Genomic DNA, 20,955 nt, shown 5'->3' with positions numbered 1-20,955 from the left:
ATCATAAAGTCAGTGACAAAGAGTATATTTATAAATCTCTTGAATAGAAAAAATATGGATGCATGCATTTCACATGAATGTCACCAAATAGTGACTTCAGGAGGGTTTTAATAATCAAGTAGATACAATGGCCTGTTATGTGGATACCAGGTAGCTTGTATCCTCAGCTATCTCTCCAATTAAATGGGTTCAGGAACTAATTGGCCACAATGAGGAGTTGAAAGTTATTCAAAGGTATAGCAATGTGGATTTGACCCATCAAGATTGTTCTTGCTATGGCAACCAACGAGTGCCCAATATACTAGCAATAGAGATCATTACAAGTCCGTGATATGTATCATTACAAGTCCATCATTCTCCTAGTTATTTTAAGGTGGGCTGCTTACATTGATCTCCTTCAGTTACGGGACAGCATTCGATTGTTACTGGAACAGACCTCATACTCTAGATATGAATTTCCCTTCCCTGTACACAATGCTTCTGCCAAAACTACCAGATAAGGATTTATAAAATGTGTTCATCATTATTATGGTATTGCATGCAACACTGCTTCTCCTCAAGGAACTCAAGGAACTCATTTCACAACAAATGAAGTAAGTGGATGGCCCTAGGCTCATGGAATTCACTCTTGTCCTGTTCTTTACCACTCTGAAACAGCTTGTTTGACAGATCAGTGAAGTGGAACTTTGAAGGCTCAGTTACAGTGCCAGCTAAGTGATAGCAACTTGCAGAGCTGGAGCAAGATTCTCTAGGAAGCTGTATATCCCCTGAATCTGTATTCAATATATGGTACTTTTTCTCCCATAGTGAGAGTTTATGGATTTTGGATTTAAAGGGAAGTAAAGGAAATATCACCACTTACTCTTATTCTTAGCAATCAGCTAGTTGATTACTATGGGTAAGGGGCAAATATTTCTTGGTTCTTGTTCCTATGACCTTATAGTCTTCTGGTTTAAGGTCTCAGTTCCAAAGGAGAGGAATGTGTCTAATAGGAGACATAACAATAATTTCACTTAACTGTAGATTAAGACTACCACCAGTTACTTTGAATTTCTTAGGCTTCTGAATCAATATGCATATAAAGGAGTTACTGCAACAGCTGGAGTGATTAATCTTGACTCTAAAGATGGGACTAGACTTCTACTTAATGGCAGAGGTAAGGAAGGACATGTTTGAACACAAGAGATTCCCATAAAGCATCCCTTAATAATATTATACCTGGTAATGAAAAACTGCAACTACTCAACTGAGGCAGTTCTACTAATGACCCAAAGTACTAGGCCTAATGGACTTAAGGTAACTCTAAAGGAACTAAAACCAGAAGTGATTTCTGTGGGTAAAGAGAATCCAGAACTGAATATGGTAGGTATAAATACCAGCTGTGACCACATTAACAGTTATAAAAATAAGAATCATAATAGTCGTATTTCTTTCTTGATTTTGTTGATATACATGTACAAGTATTAAAATATGCCTTATTTTTTTTCTTACCCCTTACCATGAATAGAAGATATATACTTTATCAATATTGTGCTTAAGTATTATTTACATTATAATATTTAATATACAGAAAAGGAAAGCAAGTAAAAGAGGAAACATTACCCAATGACTTTATATCCTCTTGTTCAGAGAGGATTAAAGTTTTTATAATAGTACACCAAATAGCTGTATCATATTAAATGAGAGTATGACCTCAATATTATCTTTATTTAGAGATTAAGTATGGTTCAGGGATGTATATGATTGTCAAGTTGACAAGAATTGTATCATAATAGTTTTATGTTTCAACTTGGCTGGGCCACAATGCCCAGACATTTGGATATTGTTGTTAAGTTTATTTTTCAAGAGAAATTATTATTAAATTCACTACATTTCATATAAAACAGATTAACTTCCATAATGTGAGAGAGTCTTACTGTGACCAGACATTTGTATATTGTTGTTAAGGTTATTTTTCAAATGAGATTATTATTAAATTCAGTATGTATTATATAAAACAGCTTAACTTCCCTAATATTGGCGAACCTATGCAATCAGTTGAAGGTTGTAAGAGAAAAAAGACTGACATTCCTAGAAGAGGGAATCCTCCCTTCCCATTTCCTTCTGCTCTGAAATGCAAAATCAAATCTCTTTATCCTTAACCTGTTTTCTGCTCTCAAAATTTCATGCTTGACAGCCTCCAAAATCAGTTGAACCAGTTCTCTAAAATGAACACATCTCTCTATCTACACACACATATAAACATATACCTTATTGGTTCTGTTTCTCTAGAAAAGCCTAATATATATACATATATGCAGGGAAATATCTATCTTAGCTGAAATTATTATTTTTGGAAATACCTTAATCATTCATATTTTAAAACTTCCAAGTCTGTAATGATATTACAGTAATGATATTACAGAATTGCTTAATTAAGCTTAAAATCTCCTAAAGAATATTAACATGTCTTTAGAAATATTTACATGCACATTTAGAAAACAGATTATCATTCAAAATTACAAATAATAATAACATTCATAAGTAGCTCATAAATTGGAATGTTCTAAGTTTTGCCAGTATAATTTTGGTTAAGAAATGAAATAATTTAAAAAGAAAAAAAGAACAAAACAATAACAGTAACAATCAAACTCTCACAAATTTAAGACCCATACTATAAACCTAATTTTCTGAGAGGGAAAATGGAAAAAAGCTAAAAAATCTATTGAACCCTCATTTCTAGTATTCTGAGTCAAATAGGGCATCTTATCAAATAGTTTTTGAAGCTAGCAAGCTAATCTATACATACCAAAATACTTAAACAATGGAGGCAACACTATACTTAGTCATGGAAAAAGCACTCCTTATCACAGCTATTCAAAAACTCTAACCACAATCCTTTGACCTTTACACAGCAATCCAAGGAGGAACTGTTATACACAACTAGTATATTCTAAAACTGCTGTTCTGAGTTTTATCCTAAGAAGTACAGAAAGACCTTCTCTTTTACTTTGACATTAAGAACTAATCCTCTTACAAATGAGCAAACAGAAACTAGACTATGTTTGTGATCTGCTAGTTAGAGAATCTCACAAACAGGGAGCAGTTTACCCACTTAATGTATCTTTTTTGTAATAAGCATTTGAATTCTCTCACAGTTATTCTGGTTTATGGGTAGTTATATTCGTTTTAGTGTGTAGGGTGGGGGATGATAGCTCCTACTCCATTATCTTAGTAATATTACCTCTCTACTGTGTCTTCTCTGGTTTAAATATGTGTAAACTAATTCATTCATGCAACAAAAGAAGAGAAATACACTATGTTAGTGCCAATTATGAGAGACCTGGCATAGGGCCTGACTCAGTGTGGTTGGCATTTTAACTGGTAAATCCAGTTACAAAAGCAATCTTTATTTTACCTCTGGCAAGTCTTCAAGCTTTGACAATAAAATAGGGGCAGCAAATACATTAAAAAATAAAGATGTTTTAGTGATTTAACATGATCAGATTCCTTACTAATTCTGAAACCTCTACTTGCTAAATGAATCATGTACTTAAGAAGTGTTTAAAAAATATATGATGGGATTTCAACTGGAAAGCTTATTGAGACTTTTTTTTTCTTGAAAAAATAATGTTGCAAACATCAACTGTTTAATGTAGTGCCCTTTCTGTTTCTTACCAGGTCCCGTTGATCCTCCTGTACCAGATCCATTTTGTGTACCAAGCAAAAAATTCTGGCATCTGGAGAGTTCTGAAGAATAGCCTCTAGGCATGACTGATAATAGTGCATGTCCTTTTCAAGCTCACGGCTTTCCACATCAAAAACATAAATTAGAACTTCCACATTTTGGAAGATGTTGTCCCGTTGGCTAGTGAAATAATTTTCCATGAAGCTGTCTTGTCTGATAGAAAAAATGATAGTGATAGCAAGCAAGTCCTTAGTTAAATCACTCCTGAATTTGATATGTATGTGTTAGCTTGATCAATGCAAAAGATAATCTTAATGCTTTGAAGAGTAAAGAATAGCAAACATATCTGACCTGAACTTACAACTTGAATTGCAACAGGTACCACCACCCTCTGCCCCTCCCATCATGTTTTAAACACACTTATCTTTTCTTAATTCTTCAAATGATCCACAATTTCTCTCCATCATGGAACTATTACACATGCTTCTCACTTTCATATGGCACTCTTTTATCCTTCATCTTAACTCCTGCTTTTCCTTTACATTTCAATTCAACTGATACTTCTGTAGAAACAGTTCCTGAAATACCTGATGTGGATCAATCCATTCATCAAAGACTCTGATCAATAAATTCCATTCACTTCCAACACTTATCATAATATATTACATTTGTTGGCATAAACTTTTGGCTAATAACATTCATTTTTGTAGTATTCCATCTGCTACTCATTGTTTCTTGGGTTTTAAAAGAGCAATAGACGTCCCATGAACATTTGCTTAATAAATAACTCAGTAATCAAATATTCTTTATATGAAAATGACTATAATGATAGTTTTCTGGCAGAATGTTGTTCTTTATTACTTAGACTGTGTTCCACTTTCCAAGAAATTCTCAGATAATGACTAGACAGCAGGAATAGTAGCACTGAGTTGAGGAAAATCATGAATGTAGGTACTAGTCCTTAATCCTACTACTAATTAGCTTCATGACCTTAGGAGAATCATAATCTATCTTGGCTACGTTATTCATAAATACTAAATCAGGTTTCAGTGCCTAAAAGCGGAGACTTATATTAATCCTTTAATGCAGATTAGAGAATTGGAAGCAATAAAAATGTGAAAGTGCTGCTAGAATGTTAAGTCATCCATACTCTTAATAATGGAGTCATTTTCCTAGAAAGTATTTGGCGGTTAAATTATTCTTTCATTAAATATTCACTGAGTATCTATTCTATATTTAGCTGTATGCTAGGAGCTAGAAAACAACAAGCTAAAGATAATAACTAATTTTTATAACACTAATATTTACTTTTATATAAATTATCTTATTATTATAGGTAATCGCACTTATGAGCTGGTACTATTACTACCCCATTATAAAACTGAAGAAATTGCAACTCAGAAAATTCAAGTGATCAATCCAAGTTAACACAGCTAACAGACAAAATACAAACCTCAATCTAACTCTGGTGTCTACATTCCTAAGCACTAAGGACTCTACATTGCTGCTCCAGTACAGAGATACAAGACATAATGCAATGTCGGCATAGAAACATGGTAAGTGCATAGTTGTGATGGGCTATTTGGTAAGTACCTTGCTCATGAGAGGAACACATTTCTCTTACTCTTCCAACAATGAGTAACTAGCTAGATAATAAATGCCCAGTATGATCTATAGTGCTAAGATTACCTGGCCATAATTATTAAAATATATAAAAATGAACCAGTATGGTATGATAGTGTCAAATCACTTCAGACAGAAACCTAATTTATGCTGCTAGCACTAGTGTCAGATTATCTGAGACAAAAACCTAATATGATTCTGCAAAAGAAGGAGGTTCTATCTTATTCCAAAAATACCAAACGGAGCTTGTATCAGAGCTGGTTAAATATGTCACATACAGAGGGAATTTTCATAATTACACAGAAGTCAGAGATTTTATTTAATCAAGTACCAATTACAAAATAATTCTATCCAATATATCTATTACAAATGACAGTTACTCTAGGCATGCTTGCCATACTGATTATACTAAATGTCATGGTCACTGCCATTAGCTTCCTAAACTAATAAACAGATGATACTTACCCACCACAGTCCCACAGGTTCAATACCAGGTTTCCCAGAAATTGAACATGAGAATGTTCTACATCAACTGAAAGACAAATATTGCAAATATAGTAATTGCAGCATGCAAGGAGAAATTAAAAATAAGCAAAGCACTAGCCTACCAATTTAGTAGGATGAAAGTGGAGTGAAATGTTCAAAGTCACAAGAAGGTACTTCAGTGGCAAGGCAGGTACCTAAACTATCCTGAACTACAGAACCAGCTCTCATATAAGTCATTTTACTTTTTAGTAGTTTAGTACTTAAAGCACAAACGATCTTCAATTATACCAAAGTCAATATTTTAACATGTAAGATAGTGACATATACCATTTAATAGATCTTCCCTGTTCTACCTGCCCTCACCAGTGCTCCCACAGTAAAATACCAAAAACCAAATGTAAAATATAACCAAACTAACTCCTGTATTGACTTCTTTTTTTCATTAATGACCCTTTTTCTCATTTTCGACTACTCCATTGTCTATACTCATTGCTAGTTCTTTGTAATCTCTCAATTCCACTCTTTGATAACTGATCACTAATATTAAGAAAGGTACTAATCATATCATACCTGCAGTGCTACAGTCTCCATAACTAACACCCTTACCAAAAGTTACTGCCAAGTTCATTATCTTAATACTACTTTGATCATGTCACTCCCCATTCAAAATACTTTCAGTGGCTCCTCCATGCCTAAAGGGGGGCACTGGCTTTCAATTTATCTACAAATATTTAATAATTCATATTAATAAAGTATTTCATTCCAACCCAATTTATTTTATTCACAGTCCTCCCAAATTCCCAATATACTTTACATCAGGGGTCGCAAACTTGCTAATAAGGGGCCAAGTCAGTAAACATACACCATTACACCATTGGCCACATATGAAGGGTAAACATCTACCCAATGGGATAGTAGAGTAAATGATAGTTATTCAACTCTTTTTCATTTTTCATGCACATTACCAGATATTTCATCAAGGTTACCAGATATTTAAACTTTTCAGTAGTAGTGGGACATTCAAATTTTTACATAAAATTTTAGTTGGTAACTAATTTCAATTGTTCTAAAACAGTGTACAGTCCAAACAAAATAAATCCGCAGGCCTTATTCAGCATACAAGTTGCCTGTTTGCGACCTCTGTCTTAACCTTCTTTCCCACTAACCTTTGCATATTCTGTCCTTCTGCCTGGAATGCCCTCCCCCATCTTTCTTTCAAAATTTTATTCAATTTTTAAGACTAGGACTAAATCCTACCTCCTCTAACAACTCTGTCTGGCTAACCCCACTTACCATCATCTCTCCTTCTGAATTCATTCAAACATTTATTAAGCATCTACTCTCTGCCAGGCACCAAAAATATCAAGGAGGAAAAAATGAAAAGTTTTATTCTGAAAATTTCTCAAAGTCTGGCTATTATCATCTAATTTAGGTTACAGTTAAATCATACAGTGATATTTCTTCTGTAGCTATCTCAAAGCAAAAGCTTAAATTGACCATGATCTAACTTTTGTGCAATTTTACCATCTCATAAACTAGGTCACAGACAGCAAAGCATTATAAAATAGAACACCCATGCTTTGGAGTCAAACAGATCAGTTCAATACCAGATTTATTTCTCTGTGTGACTTTGGGCAAGTCATATGAATTCTAAGTATCTTCTTTAATTTCTGTTTTTTTTTTTTTTAAAAGCAGACATAGTACTGACCTCACAGGATTATTGTGAAGATACAGGGAGTTATACTACATAAAGTGCCTGGCATGTAGTAGGTGCTGAAATTACTTCCCCTCTCCCCTTTATGTTCCCTTCTTTGGAAAAAGAATCATATCTTACATGTCTTTGTACTTCCAACAGAGTCTACGAGAGAGTAGGTGCTCAAACTGCTATTAATTTGAAGACTATGTAAACGGTCTAGTACTAAAAAAAAATGAAAAGAAGTGCTACTGAGAAAGGGAAAGACAATGACAAAAGTGACAGGATTCAGTGAGCTTTTAGACATAGGGCACCTGGGACAGAAACGTGATTTCTACTCCTATATTACAGAAATTGCTCTCATCAAGTTAACAATGGTCCCACTGCCCAATCCAGTGGATGTTAGTCCTTGTCATACTTTCCACAGCATGACACTGTTGACTACTCTCTTCTCAAAAAATTCTCTTCTCATGGTTTCTGATATCAAGCCTACAAACTCTCTGGAAGATTCTCCCTCACATATTTCTATTCATCTTTCTGTCCCTAAAATGTTAGAGCTTTTCAAGACTCCAGGCTTGGCCACCTTCTCATCTATGTATGCTTCCCTGAGGCAAGATAATCTACTTATATTATTGTATACTCATACAGATACTCATAAATAGGTAGTTGTAGTACAGAATTCTCTCTTGCATTTCTGACTCATATACAGTGGTAATTTGGTTAATAATTTAATTTGTTCTACAATTTGAGAAAATATGGCCACACATGTATTTGTATAGGAAGGTTGGTCACACTTGTATTTGTCTCCTAATGCATGTTTTTCAAACAAAAATTAAATTTTGCCAAACACTTCTGTTTACAAACCAAACTGTTTTCAAACAAAAAGCATTTGTGGCATTCCTATAATGTCACCACTCAGGGATGCTGAGGCTGGAGGATCACAGTGAGTCTGAGGCCAGATTGGACTGCATAGTGATGTCAAGATCAGTCTAAACTACGTAGTGAGACTCTGACTCAAAAAAGACTAATAATCCAGGTATGGCAGCACAAGCCTGTAATTCCAGTACTCAGGAGGCTAAGGCAGCATGATTGCTGCAAATTCGCGACCAGCCTGGACTACAAAGTGAACTCAAGTCCAGACTGAATGGCACAGCAAGATTCTATCTAAAAAAGACTAAAACAAGATAATATATAAAAAAGTGTTCAAGTGTTTGTGAATGAAGGTAAATCTGTATTATATATACCTAAGTATAAGCACCCAAAACTCGTAACCAAACTTTTCTTTCTTTTCTTCCAATAAAAATCAACTCTGCTTTCAGTCTTCTCTATCTCCGTGAATTTAGCCCAAGCCAAAATCTTAGTTTCATCCTTCAGTATACATTTGCCCTCACTATTCTATCCAAGAGTTTTTAAATTCCTATTGACTCTACTTGTAAACTACAACCCAAATCCACTCATCGCTTGCCTGGCTTTCTAAAATAAATCAGTCACAAATGTGCAAATATCGCATATCTCTCTGGTGTGAGAAACTAAAAGTGTAAGTAAGGATAAAAATGTATAACATTTGTATAATGTATAGTGAAATAGGAAAAAATATTCACAAGGGAAGAGAAAATAAGAAGGGGGAAGGGGAAAGGAAGGAAAGAAAAAGAAAGAAACTTAGAAAAGCATCAAAGCAAAGCTATGTAAATAAGAAGGACATGAGGGTTGAAGGAAGGGGAGGGGAATGCAAAAAAACAAGGAATTAAGATATAACACGTCTTTCAATACAGGAAGCTGAGGCTGCGGCAGGTGAGTTCCAGCACACCAGTTCCGGCCCTGGGAGAGTTTAAGATCATCACTCCCAGCTGTTAAGTGCCCCCCCCCAGCTTCTAGCCACACTAGACTAGGCTTGGGAGGTTTTGTGGACCCCACTAGACCATGCCCAGTGACCTTTTTCAATCACGGGAGCTGAGGACACGTGATTGAAGTTCCAACACATCAGTGCAAGCCAGGAGAGTTTTGGACAATCCCCAAAGTGCTTAGGAGCCAGCCCAGCATCCTGGAACACTGGAGGTGGCACGGAAGGTTCTGTGGGATTGACTGAATCATGATCAGTAACCTCCATTCAGCCCCAGGAGCCAAGGGCATAGGAAGTGATTTCCAACACGCCCAGGGGAAGCTTGGAAACAACACTTGAAATACAGAAAAACAGGAAAATGGCAACATAAAAAACCAAAATGCAATCTCAAACATCCAGCCCATCCCAAGAAAGACTAGGAGCCATGTACATAGAAGAAAATATAGGCCATACATCTGAAATACCTGAAATAATAGCAATTGAAATAAAGAAGAAACTCTGGGAAGCTTTAAAGGAAATCAAATTAGAAATAATCTCACAGGTAAAAGAAGAAATAATAAAACTAATGAAAGAAATGCTGAACACATCTAAAGAAGACACAGTTTAAAAACTAGAGGAAAAAAGCAAAAGGATAGAATCCCTGGATAAACAATATAAGAAAGAAAACAGAATACATGAAGCAGATGCAAAGAGATACACAGGAAATCAAAAATTCCATTGCAAGTTGTGAAAAATGACTCAATGAAAGTGAAGACAGAAATTCAGACCTTGAAGACAAGATTGCAGCTAGTGAACAGGATAGGAAAGATCTTTAAAAAATAACAAGGAGTCCCTCTTGGTACAAGTAAGTCCAGTGGAGGCTTGGAACTCTCTTCTTGGCCTGGGGGCCAGGCCCCGGCTTCCTGTGGGACTAGTAAGTCCAGCAGAGGCAGGGAAACCCACCCCAGCCCAGCGGAACTCTTTTCTTCACCTGGGGGCCAGGCTCTGGCTCCTTGTCAGGACGAGTAAGGCCAGTGGAGGCAGGGAACCCTGTCCCAGTCCAGTAGAACTCACTTCTTCGCCTGGGGAGCAGGCCCTGGCTTCCTGTCAAGATCAGTGAGTCAGGAGGGGACAGGGAATTCCATCCCAGCCTGGCTGACCTCTCTCCCTCACATGGAACAACACTTGAAGCTCGAAAATATAGGAAAATAACAAAACAAAAGATCAAAATGCAATCTCACATATCCAGCCCATCCCAAGAAAGCCTAGGAGCCATGTGCATAGAAGAAAATATATGCCACATACCTGAAATACCTGAAATAATAGTAACTGAAATAAAGAAGGAACTCCGGGAAGCCTTAAAGGAATTCAAACTAGAAGTAATCTCTCAGGTAAAAGAAGAAATGATAAAAGAAATGAAGGAGATGCTGAACATATCTAAAGAAGACACAGTTAAAAAATTGGAGGAACTAAACAAAAAGAATCCCTGGATGAACAGTACAAGAAAGAAACAGAATATATAAAGCAGATGCAAAGAGATATACAGGAAATCAAAAACTCCATCAAAAGTTGTAAAAACCGCATCAATGAATGTGAAGATAGAATTTCAGACCTCAAAGACAAGATTGCAGCCAGTGAACAGGAATGGAAAGAACTTTTAGAATAACAAGAAATCAGGAAATAACAATTCAACACCTGCAAGATGATGCAAAGAGGAACAACATTAGGTTGATAGGGATAAATGAAAAAGAAGGGGAAAACATAAAGGATGTCAAGAGGATATTTAGAGAAGTAATAGCTGAAAATTTCCCAAACTTCAGATTGGAAAGTGATATCAAGATCAATGAAGCATATAGAACTCCAAATAGCCATAACCAAAATAAAACTACACCCAGACACATAATAATGACCATCCCAGAAATCGAACAAACGAATAGAATATTAAAAGCTGTCAGAGAGAAAAGACAGATCACCTATAAAGGAAAACCTATCAGAATCACAGTAGACTTCTCAGCACAAACAACAAAGTCAAGAAGACCACAGAGTGAAGTGTTTCAGATCTTAAAGGAAAATGATTTCCAAAATAGACTGATGTACCCTGAAAAACTGTCCTTCAAAATTGACGTAGAAATAAGATACTTCTGTGAGAAAGAACAGCTGAAAAACTACATGATCACCAAGCCAACCCTGCAAAGAATACTCAAAGACAGCCTAGATACATTTAGGAAAAAAACCACTAAACAAAGCAGACAATTAAAAAGAACCGAAAGATAAAGCTACAAGAGCAGAAAGATAACATGTCAACAATAAACCAATATAAAACAGTTATAGCCATTAACGTAAATGGTCGCCATGCACCAATTAAAAAAACAGACTGGCAGAATGGATCAAGAAACAAAATATAACCATATGTTGTCGACAAGAAACCCATCTAACCCAAAAGGATACCCACAGACTGAATGTTAAAGGATGGAAAACAATACTTCATGCAACAGGAACCCAAAAACAAAGCAGGGGGAGCTATTCTGTTTGTGGACAATGTGAACTTCAAGCCAATAATGATCAGAAGGGATAAAGAATGTCACTATATACTGGTTAGGGGAAAACTCCAAGAGGAAGAGATAACTATCTTAAATATATATGCACCAAATTCCAGAGCACCCAGTTATATAAAACAAGTAATATCAGAAATGAAAAACCAAGTTAACCATAACACAATTCTAATAGGAGATCTTAACACACGATTGACACCAATGGACAGATCAACCAGACAAAAATAAAAGAACTGAATCGAACCTGTGAACAAATGGACTTAATAGACATATACAGAGTATTCCACCCAACAATAACAGAATACACATTCTTCTCAGCAGTACATGGGTCATTCTCTAAAACAGACCATATATTAATTCACAAAAACATATCTAAATAAATGCAAAAGGGTTGAAATTATCCCTTGCATGCTATCGGACCGTAGTGCTATGAAATTAGAAATTAATGATAAAAGATACTACAGAATTCCCTCAAACATATGGGAACTGAATAACACACACTTGAGTAATCAGTGGATCATAGAAGAAATTAAATAGGAAACTAAACACTACCTACAAGAAAATGAAAACACAAATACAACTTACCAGAATCTGTGGGCTGCAATGAAAGCTGTCCTCAGAGGAAAATTTATTTTACTGAGTTCACACATCAGGAAAACAGAACGAATACAAATAAATAACCTGATGTTACACCTCAAACATCTCAAAAAAGAAGAGCAAGCCAAGCCCAAAGCCAAAAGGAGAGAGGAAATTATAAAAATCAGAGCAGAAATCAATGCAATAGAGACTAAAAAAAATCCAAAAAATCAATGAATCAAAGAGTTGGTTCTTTGAAAGAATAAAATAAAATTGACAAGCCCCTAGCCAACCTTATTTTAAAAAGGGAAGAAAAAGCTCAAATTCATGAAATAAGGAATGAAAGAGGAGAAATCACTACAGACCATATAGAAATACAGAAAATCATCAACACCTATTTCAGAAACCTCTATTCTCAAAGGTTTGATAACACAGAGGAAATGGACAGATTCCTAGGAGCATACGAAGTACCAAAGGTAGGTTATGAAGATGTAAAACCACTGAAAAACCCAATCTCTATTACAGAAATTGAAAATGTCACTAAATTCTTACCTACAAAGAAGAGCCCAGACCCAGACAGATTCACTGCAGAATTTTACAAGAAATACAAAGAAGACCTAATGCCAACACTTCTCAAACTCTTCAATGAAATTCAAAGGGAAGCAATCCTTCCTAAATCGATCCTAGAAGCAAACATTACTCCAGTATCAAAACCTGAAAAGGACCCAATGGAAAAAGAGAACTACAGACCAATCTCCATAATGAACACAGATGCAAAAATCCTCAATAAAATATTGGTAAATAGGATGCGGCAAATCATCAAGAAGATCATACACCATGACCAAGTGGGATTCATCCCAGGCATGCAGGGATGGCTCAATATACGTAAATCAATAAATGTAATACACTATATCAATAGAGCCAAAAGTAAGAACCACATGATCATTTCTATAGATGCAAAAAAAGCTTTTGATGAGGTCCATCATTCATTTATGATAAGAACCTTGCAGAAAATTGGAATAGATTGTCTTTACCTCAATATAATAAAGGCCCTCTATGACAAATCAACAGCCAATATCATACTAAATGGCCAAAAATTGAAGGTCTTTACTTTAAAATCAGGCACAAGACAAGGATGTCCCTTAACACCGCTCCTATTTAATATAGTACTGGAAATACTAGCCAAAGCAATTAGACAAGAGAGAGAAATAAAAGGCATAAAGATAGGAAAAGAAGAAGTTAAGCTATCATTATTCGCAGATGACATGATATTCTATATAGAAGATCCCAAAACTCCATTGAAAGACTGTTAGGTATAATAAATAAATTTAGTAATATAGCTGGATATAAAATCAATACTCAAAAATCAATAGCATTCTTATACACTAACAACAAAGTCACAGAGAGAGAAATAAGAGAAGCCACACCCTTTACACTAGCAACCAAAAAAATGAGATATCTAGGAATTACTCTCATGAAAGAAGTGAAAGACCTGTACAGGGAAAATTATAATGCACTGAAAACTGAAATTGAAGATGATCTCAGAAAATGGAAAAAACATCCCTTGCTCATGGATAGGAAGAATAAATATTGTGAAAATGGCCATTCTCCCAAAACTTTTATACAGATTCAATGCAGTCCCGATAAAAATACCATCAACATACCTGATAGAACTCGAGAAATCACTCCTAAAATTCATCTGGAGTGAGAAGAGACCTAGAATAGCAAGGACAGTTCTAAGCAGCAAAGGCAATGCAGGAGGTATCACAATCCCTCACTTGAAGTTATAATCAAAGCAACCATAGTAAAATCAACATGGTACTGGGATCAAAACAGAGCTGAAGATCAGTGGAACAGATTAGAAGATACAACCACAACTACAAACACACTTAACCACCTTATCTTCGATAAAGGGGCCAAACATGTTCACTGGGAGAATGACAGTCTCTTTAATAAATGGTGCTGGGAAAACTGGCTCTCCATATGCCAAAACTAAAACTAGACCCATGTCTATCACCATGTACTAAAATAAAATCTAAATGGATCAAACATCTAAATATTAAAACAGAAACACTAAGTCTATTGGAAGACAAATTGGGTAAAAACCTTGAAGACATAGGTGTAGGTAGAGCATTCATGAATAGGACTCAAACTGCATGGGAAATACTTCCCAGAGTCAATAACTGGGATCACCTCTTAATAAAAAGTTTCTGCACATCTAAAGAAATCTCCAGCATAGTGAAAAGAAAACCCAGAAACTGGGAAAAAATCTTAGTGAACTGCCCCTCAGACAAAGGAATTCTGTCTATTACATACAAAGAATTAAAAACAATCAGACCCCCCAAAATCAAAGTCCCAATCCAAAAGTGGGCATCTGAGATGAATAAACAATTCTCAGATGAAGAAATACAAACGGCAAATAAATATATGAAAAAATGTTCATCATCATTAGTCATTAGAGAAATGGAAATTAAAACCACACTCAGATTTTATCTCACTCCTGAAAGAATGGCCAAGTTCAAGAAAACCACCAACAAATGCTGGAGAGGCTGTGGGGAAAAACGAACTCTCTTGCACTGTTGGTGGGAGTGTATATTAGTGCAATCATTGTGGTGGTCAGTCTGGAGATTTCTCAGAAAATTGGGACTGGAAGCCGCATTTAACCCAGCTATACCACTTCTAGGCATATTCCCAGAAGAACTGAAAGCATCATACCACAGTGACATATGTACACCCATGTTTATAGCAGCACAATTTGTAATAGCCAGATCTTGGAAACAACCTAAGTGTTTATCAACTGAAGAATGGATAAAAAAGTTGTGGTATTTTTATACAATGGAGTACTACTCAGCTATAAAGAATGATCACATTGAGACATTTATAAATAAATGGATGCAGCTTGAGACCATACTCATAAGTGAAATAAATCAAACTCACATGTATAAATACTGAATAGTTTCCCTAGTGTAAGAAATGATAAGAATACATAAATTATGTGGTAATCATGATTCCCAATGATGTTGGTTTGAAGCCATATAATGTTTTCACTCATTAATTGCAATGGTTTCAACCTGGGTTGTTCGATTTTAGTTTCTATGATAGTACGAATAGCTATTTTTAAGAAAGCAACACAACATAAAAGCTAATATTGATTTAATATCATCTTGTTTTGAATTCCCATCAAGCTGTGGTACATGTGTTTCCACTGGTTTTAACGTCATGTACCTTATTATATTTCACTATATGCTATAGTAAAAACAAAATTCTTTACAGGCAAAGAGATAATATAGAAACTGTTTGTTTTCTGTTAGCTGGTTCTAAATACCCTGTAATTCTTGCATTCTCCTGAATGGCTTCACATTGTCTTGATATGTATGCTTGATGTTATAGCATATAAAGTTACACTCAAATAATTCAAGGAAAGAGGCACTATGTTGACTACTATTCTGTTAGATTATCAGGTGGTGAAAGACAATGACGCTTGAATTGTTCGGTTCTGACCTGCGTTGTTCTGTTACAATGTGCTCCTTATCTCAATCTCCCCCCCCCCTTTTTTAAAAATTAATCTATTTTCTCTCATTTTTTTAATTAAGGGAAAATAAATTAAAAAATAGTGGGACATATAGTAACTTTCTTGGTTTTCCTATTAACCTGATTTGAAGCCTAGTATTGCTCTCCTCATCTTGTTCTGTCTGATTATTCTATATTCTATTTTGTTTGATAGTATCAAGTTTGAGGGTATAGGCAACCACTTTGAAGGCAATAAGATATACTATGATTCCCATTATGGTTTGACCATTATCTTTTTTTTTTTTTTTTTTTGAAGTCCTGTAAGGTCTCCAGTGTATTGGTCTTGTTCTGTACTGTTTTGATCAATTCTATTATACCCGATGATATAGGCAACTCAATTTAAAAATAGCAAGAGGCACAATGGTAACCATTTTGATCACCTGGTATTCTATTTTTGCATCATGTACTATGTCCATCCTTCTGTTCTAACTGACTCTGTTTTGCTTAGTCACATTTGGTTTTATTCTCTTCAAAAAAAGTAGTAAGAACCGTGGGAGTAATAAAATCCAAAAAGTCTAATTGTTATTGTAAAAAAAAAGAGAGGAAAGGAAGGTGGACTAAGGAATAGAACTGCGGATATGATCGAGTGTGTAGGATGGAAAACCATATTACTGAGCTTTTGTTGGATCACTGAATGGACCTGTCTACAATGTCACTGTATGAATGTCCACATTATATATTTTAATTTTGTAATTTGGACAACTGTTTCTGGGAAGATAATATGTAACCTATTAACTGGTGATTTCTTACTGAATTATTTTTTTTCTTGAAGTTCTCTATTACTTGTACCCTTTTCCTGCTTTGTTTTTCATGTCCTTTCTTTTTTCTCTTTAAATATAAAAAAAATGATAGGTCTGCAGAGGAGGAGCTGGGCAGATCTGGGGTGCCCTCACCGGCCTCTCTGCGTGTCTGGAGGATTCTGGATATCTCCGCCCAGACTGCTGGAGTTCCCCCAGGCTTCCAGGTGCAGTGAAGGGGAGAGGTGGGTTTGAGGCTTCCACATCAGCCTCCCCATTCCGGCTTCACTTGGAGACCTGCTGAGCTGCCGATGGATGGGCGGGCCCACACTATCAGCCTAGCCCAGCCTGTTTAGCTGCCGTGCCTGGCAATAGGTCTGCAGAGGAGGAGCTGGGCAGATCTGGGGTGCCCTCACCGGCCTCTCTGCGTGTCTGGAGGACTCTGGATATCTCTGCAACCAGGGAGGGTCCACAGGTTCCTGAACCACTGCGGCCTGTGGTGAGTACCCTAACCCGGCTGCGATTGAAGAACTGTGGAGCTTCTAAGGGGCAGGTGGGCGCACAGTGTCCCTGAGGCCCAGCTTGTCTGGAACTGCGGAGTTCTGAGCAGGCAGAGGAGGGCCACTGGTTCTGTAGGCCCAATGGCTTGGGGTAGCACGGTGCCAGAGTCTCAGTAGCTCCAAATATAGAAGGGGATTTTCAACAGATCCTGAGGAAGCTTTCAAATAACACTTGAAACACAGAAATATAGGAAAATGACAAAACGAAAGACCAAATTACAACCTCAAACCTCCAGCCCATCTCAAGAAACCCTAGGAGCGATGTATATAGAAGAAAATATATCCCATCCACCTCATATATCGGACACAATAGCCACTGAAATTGACAAGCAACTCCAGGAAGCTTTAAAGAAATTCAAACTCGAAATAATCTCCCAGATAAAAGAAGAAATGAAAGAGATTCCAAATATATCTAAAGAAAACACAGATAAAAAATTGGAGGAACTAAACAAAAAGACAGAATCCCTAGAGCAGCAATATAAGAAACAAACAGAATACATAATGCAGATGCACAGAGATATACAGGAAATAAAAAACTCCACTGAAAGTTGTAAAAACCGCCTTAATGAAAGTGAAGATAGAATTTCAGACCTTGAAGACAGGATTGCAGCTAGTGAACAGGAAAGGAAAGTTCTTTTGAAAATAACAAGGAATCAGGAAACAACAATTCAACAACTGCAAGATGATGTAAAGAAGAATAACATAAGAATGATAGGGATTAATGAAAGAGAGGGAGACAACATGAAGGATGTCAGGAGGATATTTAGAGAAGTAATAGCTGAAAATTTCCCAAGCATGAGATCAGAAACTGACATCAGGATCAGTGAAGCATATAGAACTCCAAACAGTCATAACCAAAATAAAACTACACCCAGACATATAATAATCACCATCCCAGAAATCCAACACAAGAATAGATTATTAAAAGCTGTCAGAGAGAAAAGACAGATCACTTATAAAGGAAAACCTATCAGAATCACAGCAGACTTCTCAGCACAAACGATAAAGTCAAGAAGAGCATGGAGTGAAGTATTCCAGATCCTAAAGCAAAATGATTTCCAACCGAGACTGATATATCCTGCAAAACTATCATTCAAAATAGATGGTGCAATACGATACTTCCATGACAAAGAACAGCTGAAGAACTTCATGAACACCAAACCAACCCTGCAAAAAATATTGAAAGACAGTTTAGATACACAAAGGAAAAAACCACTAAGCAAAGCAAATAATTAAACAGAACAGAAAGATAAAGATGCAACAGCAGAGAGATAACATTCCTACAATTAACCAGCATTTAACAGTAATAACCATTAATGTAAATGGTCTCAATGCACCAATCAAAAGAAACAGACTAGCAGAATGGATCAAGAAACAAAATCCAACCATATGCTGTTTACAGGAAACCCATCTAACCCAGAAGGATACTCACAGACTGAAAGTCAAAGGATGGAAAACAATTCTCCATGCAGCAGGAATCCTAAAAAAGGCAGGAGTAGCCATTCTGTTTGCAGACAACGTGAACTTTAAACCAACAATGACCATAAAGGACAAAGAAGGTCACTACATACTCGTAAGGGGAAAACTCCAAGAGGAAGAGATAACTATCTTAAATATATATGCACCAAACTCCAGAGCACCCAGTTATATAAAACAATTATTAACAGAAATGAAAACTCAAATTATCAGTAACACAATTGTAACAGGAGACCTTAATACACCACTGACACCAAGGGACAGATCAACCAGACAGAAAATGAGCAAAGAAATAACAGAACTGAATCACACCTGTGAACAAATGGTTTTGATAGACATATACAGAATGTTCCACCCAACAACATCAGAATACACATTCTTCTCAGCAGCACATGGATCATTTTCTAAAATAGACCATATATTAGCTCACAGAACATATTTAAGCAAATGCAAAAAAGTTGAAATCATCCCTTGCATATTATCGGATCATAGCGCTCTGAAATTAGAAATTAATGACAAAAGATACTGCAAAAATTCCACAAACACATGGAAACTAAATAACACACTCTTGAGTAATCAGTGCGTCACAGAAGAAATTAAAGAAGAAATTAAACAATACCTAAAAGAAAATGAAAATGCAGACACAACTTACCAGAATCTATGGGATGCAATGAAAGCCGTTCTGAGAGGAAAATTTATTGCACTGAGTTCCCACATCAGGAAAACAGAACGAATACAAATAAATAACTTGATGCTACACCTCAAACAGCTAGAAAAAGAGAGCAAGTCAAGCCCAAAGCCAAAAGAAGAGAGGAAATTATAAAAATCAGAGCAGAAATCAATGCAATAGAGACTAAGAAAACAATCCAAAGAATCAACAAATCAAAGAGTTGGTTCTTTGAAAGAATAAATAAAATCGATAAGCCCCTAGCCAACCTTATTTAAAAAAGGGAAGAAAAAGCTCAAATTCATGCAATAAGAAATGAAAAAGGAGAAATCACTACAGACCCAATAGAAATACAGAGGATCATCAACACCTATTTCGAAAACCTCTACTCTCAAAAGTTTGATAACACAGAAGAAATAGACAGATTCTGAGAAGCATATGAAGTACCAAAGCTAGATCAAGAGGATATAAAACTGTTGAATAACCCAATCTCTGCTAATGAACTTGAAAATGTAATTAAGGCCTTACCCACCAAGAAGAGCCCAGGCCCAGATGGATTCACTGCAGAATTCTACAAGAAATACAAAGAAGACCTAATGCCGACACTCTTCAAACTATTCAATGAAATTGAAAGGGAAGCAATCCTTCCTAAGTCATTCCTGGAAGCAAATATTACTCTAGTACCAAAACCTGAGGAAGACCCAACTATAAAAGAGAACTATAGACCGATCTCCCTAATGAACACAGATGCAAAAATCCTCAATAAAATATTGGCAAATAGGATCCAGCAAATCATCAAGAAGATTATACACCATGACCAAGTGGGATTCATCCCAGGAATGCAAGGATGGTTCAACATACGCAAATCAATAAATGTAATCCACCATATCAATAAAGCTAAAAATAAGAATCACATGATCATCTCTATAGATGCAGAAAAAGCCTTCGATAAGGTCCAACACTTATTCATGATAAGAACTTTACAGAAAATTGGAATAAATGGTCTTTACCTCAATATAATAAAGGCCATTTATGACAAACCAACAGCCAGCATCATACTAAATGGCCAAAAATTGAAAGCCTTTACTTTAAAATCGGGCACAAGACAAGGATGTCCTTTATCACCACTCCTATTTAATATAGTACTGGAAGTACTAGCCAGAGCAATTAGGCAAGAAAGAGAAATAAAAGGGGTAAAGATAGGAAAAGAAGAAGTTAAATTATCATTGTTTGCAGATGACATGATACTCTACATAGAAGACCCCCTAAACTCCATTGAAATACTCTTAGATACAATAAATAAATTCAGTAATGTGGCTGGATACAAAATGAATACTCAGAATTCAATAGCATTCCTATACGCGAACAACAAAATCACAGAGAGGGAATTAAGAGAAACTGGACTATTCACATTAGCAAGCAAAAAAATGAAATATTTAGGAATTACTCTTACGAAAGAAGTGAAAGACTTATACAGTGAAAATTATAATACACTGAAAAAGCAAATTGAAGATGATCTCAGAAAATGG

The 20,955-nt window shown here is 35.9% G+C and overlaps 1 protein-coding gene across 8 annotated transcripts in view; it reads right to left on the bottom strand.

Moving 5' to 3' along the window:
- The window catches only part of Rragb (Ras related GTP binding B), a 75,283-nt gene that overhangs the window by 39,037 nt on the left and 15,291 nt on the right, over positions 1–20,955 (bottom strand). For 6 of the 8 annotated variants that reach the window (XM_063245980.1, XM_063245982.1, XM_063245976.1 and 3 more), the window contains exons 4-6: positions 7,611–7,694; positions 5,756–5,822; positions 3,658–3,880 (exon numbers count right to left, since the gene is read on the bottom strand). In XM_063245980.1, the coding sequence (XP_063102050.1) occupies positions 3,658–3,880; positions 5,756–5,822; positions 7,611–7,694 (374 nt within the window). The remainder of the gene's footprint in view (positions 1–3,657; positions 3,881–5,755; positions 5,823–7,610; positions 7,695–20,955) is intronic. The other 2 variants (XM_063245979.1, XM_063245981.1) reach the window with 1 other exon arrangement.

Source organism: Cavia porcellus, unplaced genomic scaffold (assembly GCF_034190915.1).
Source record: "Cavia porcellus strain 051 isolate PalLab524CR breed Dunkin Hartley unplaced genomic scaffold, mCavPor4.1 scaffold_3, whole genome shotgun sequence".
Classification (NCBI taxonomy): domain Eukaryota; kingdom Metazoa; phylum Chordata; class Mammalia; order Rodentia; family Caviidae; genus Cavia; species Cavia porcellus.
The sequence above is the reverse complement of the archived record's forward strand: the minus strand, read 5'-3'. Positions and strand labels throughout refer to the sequence as shown.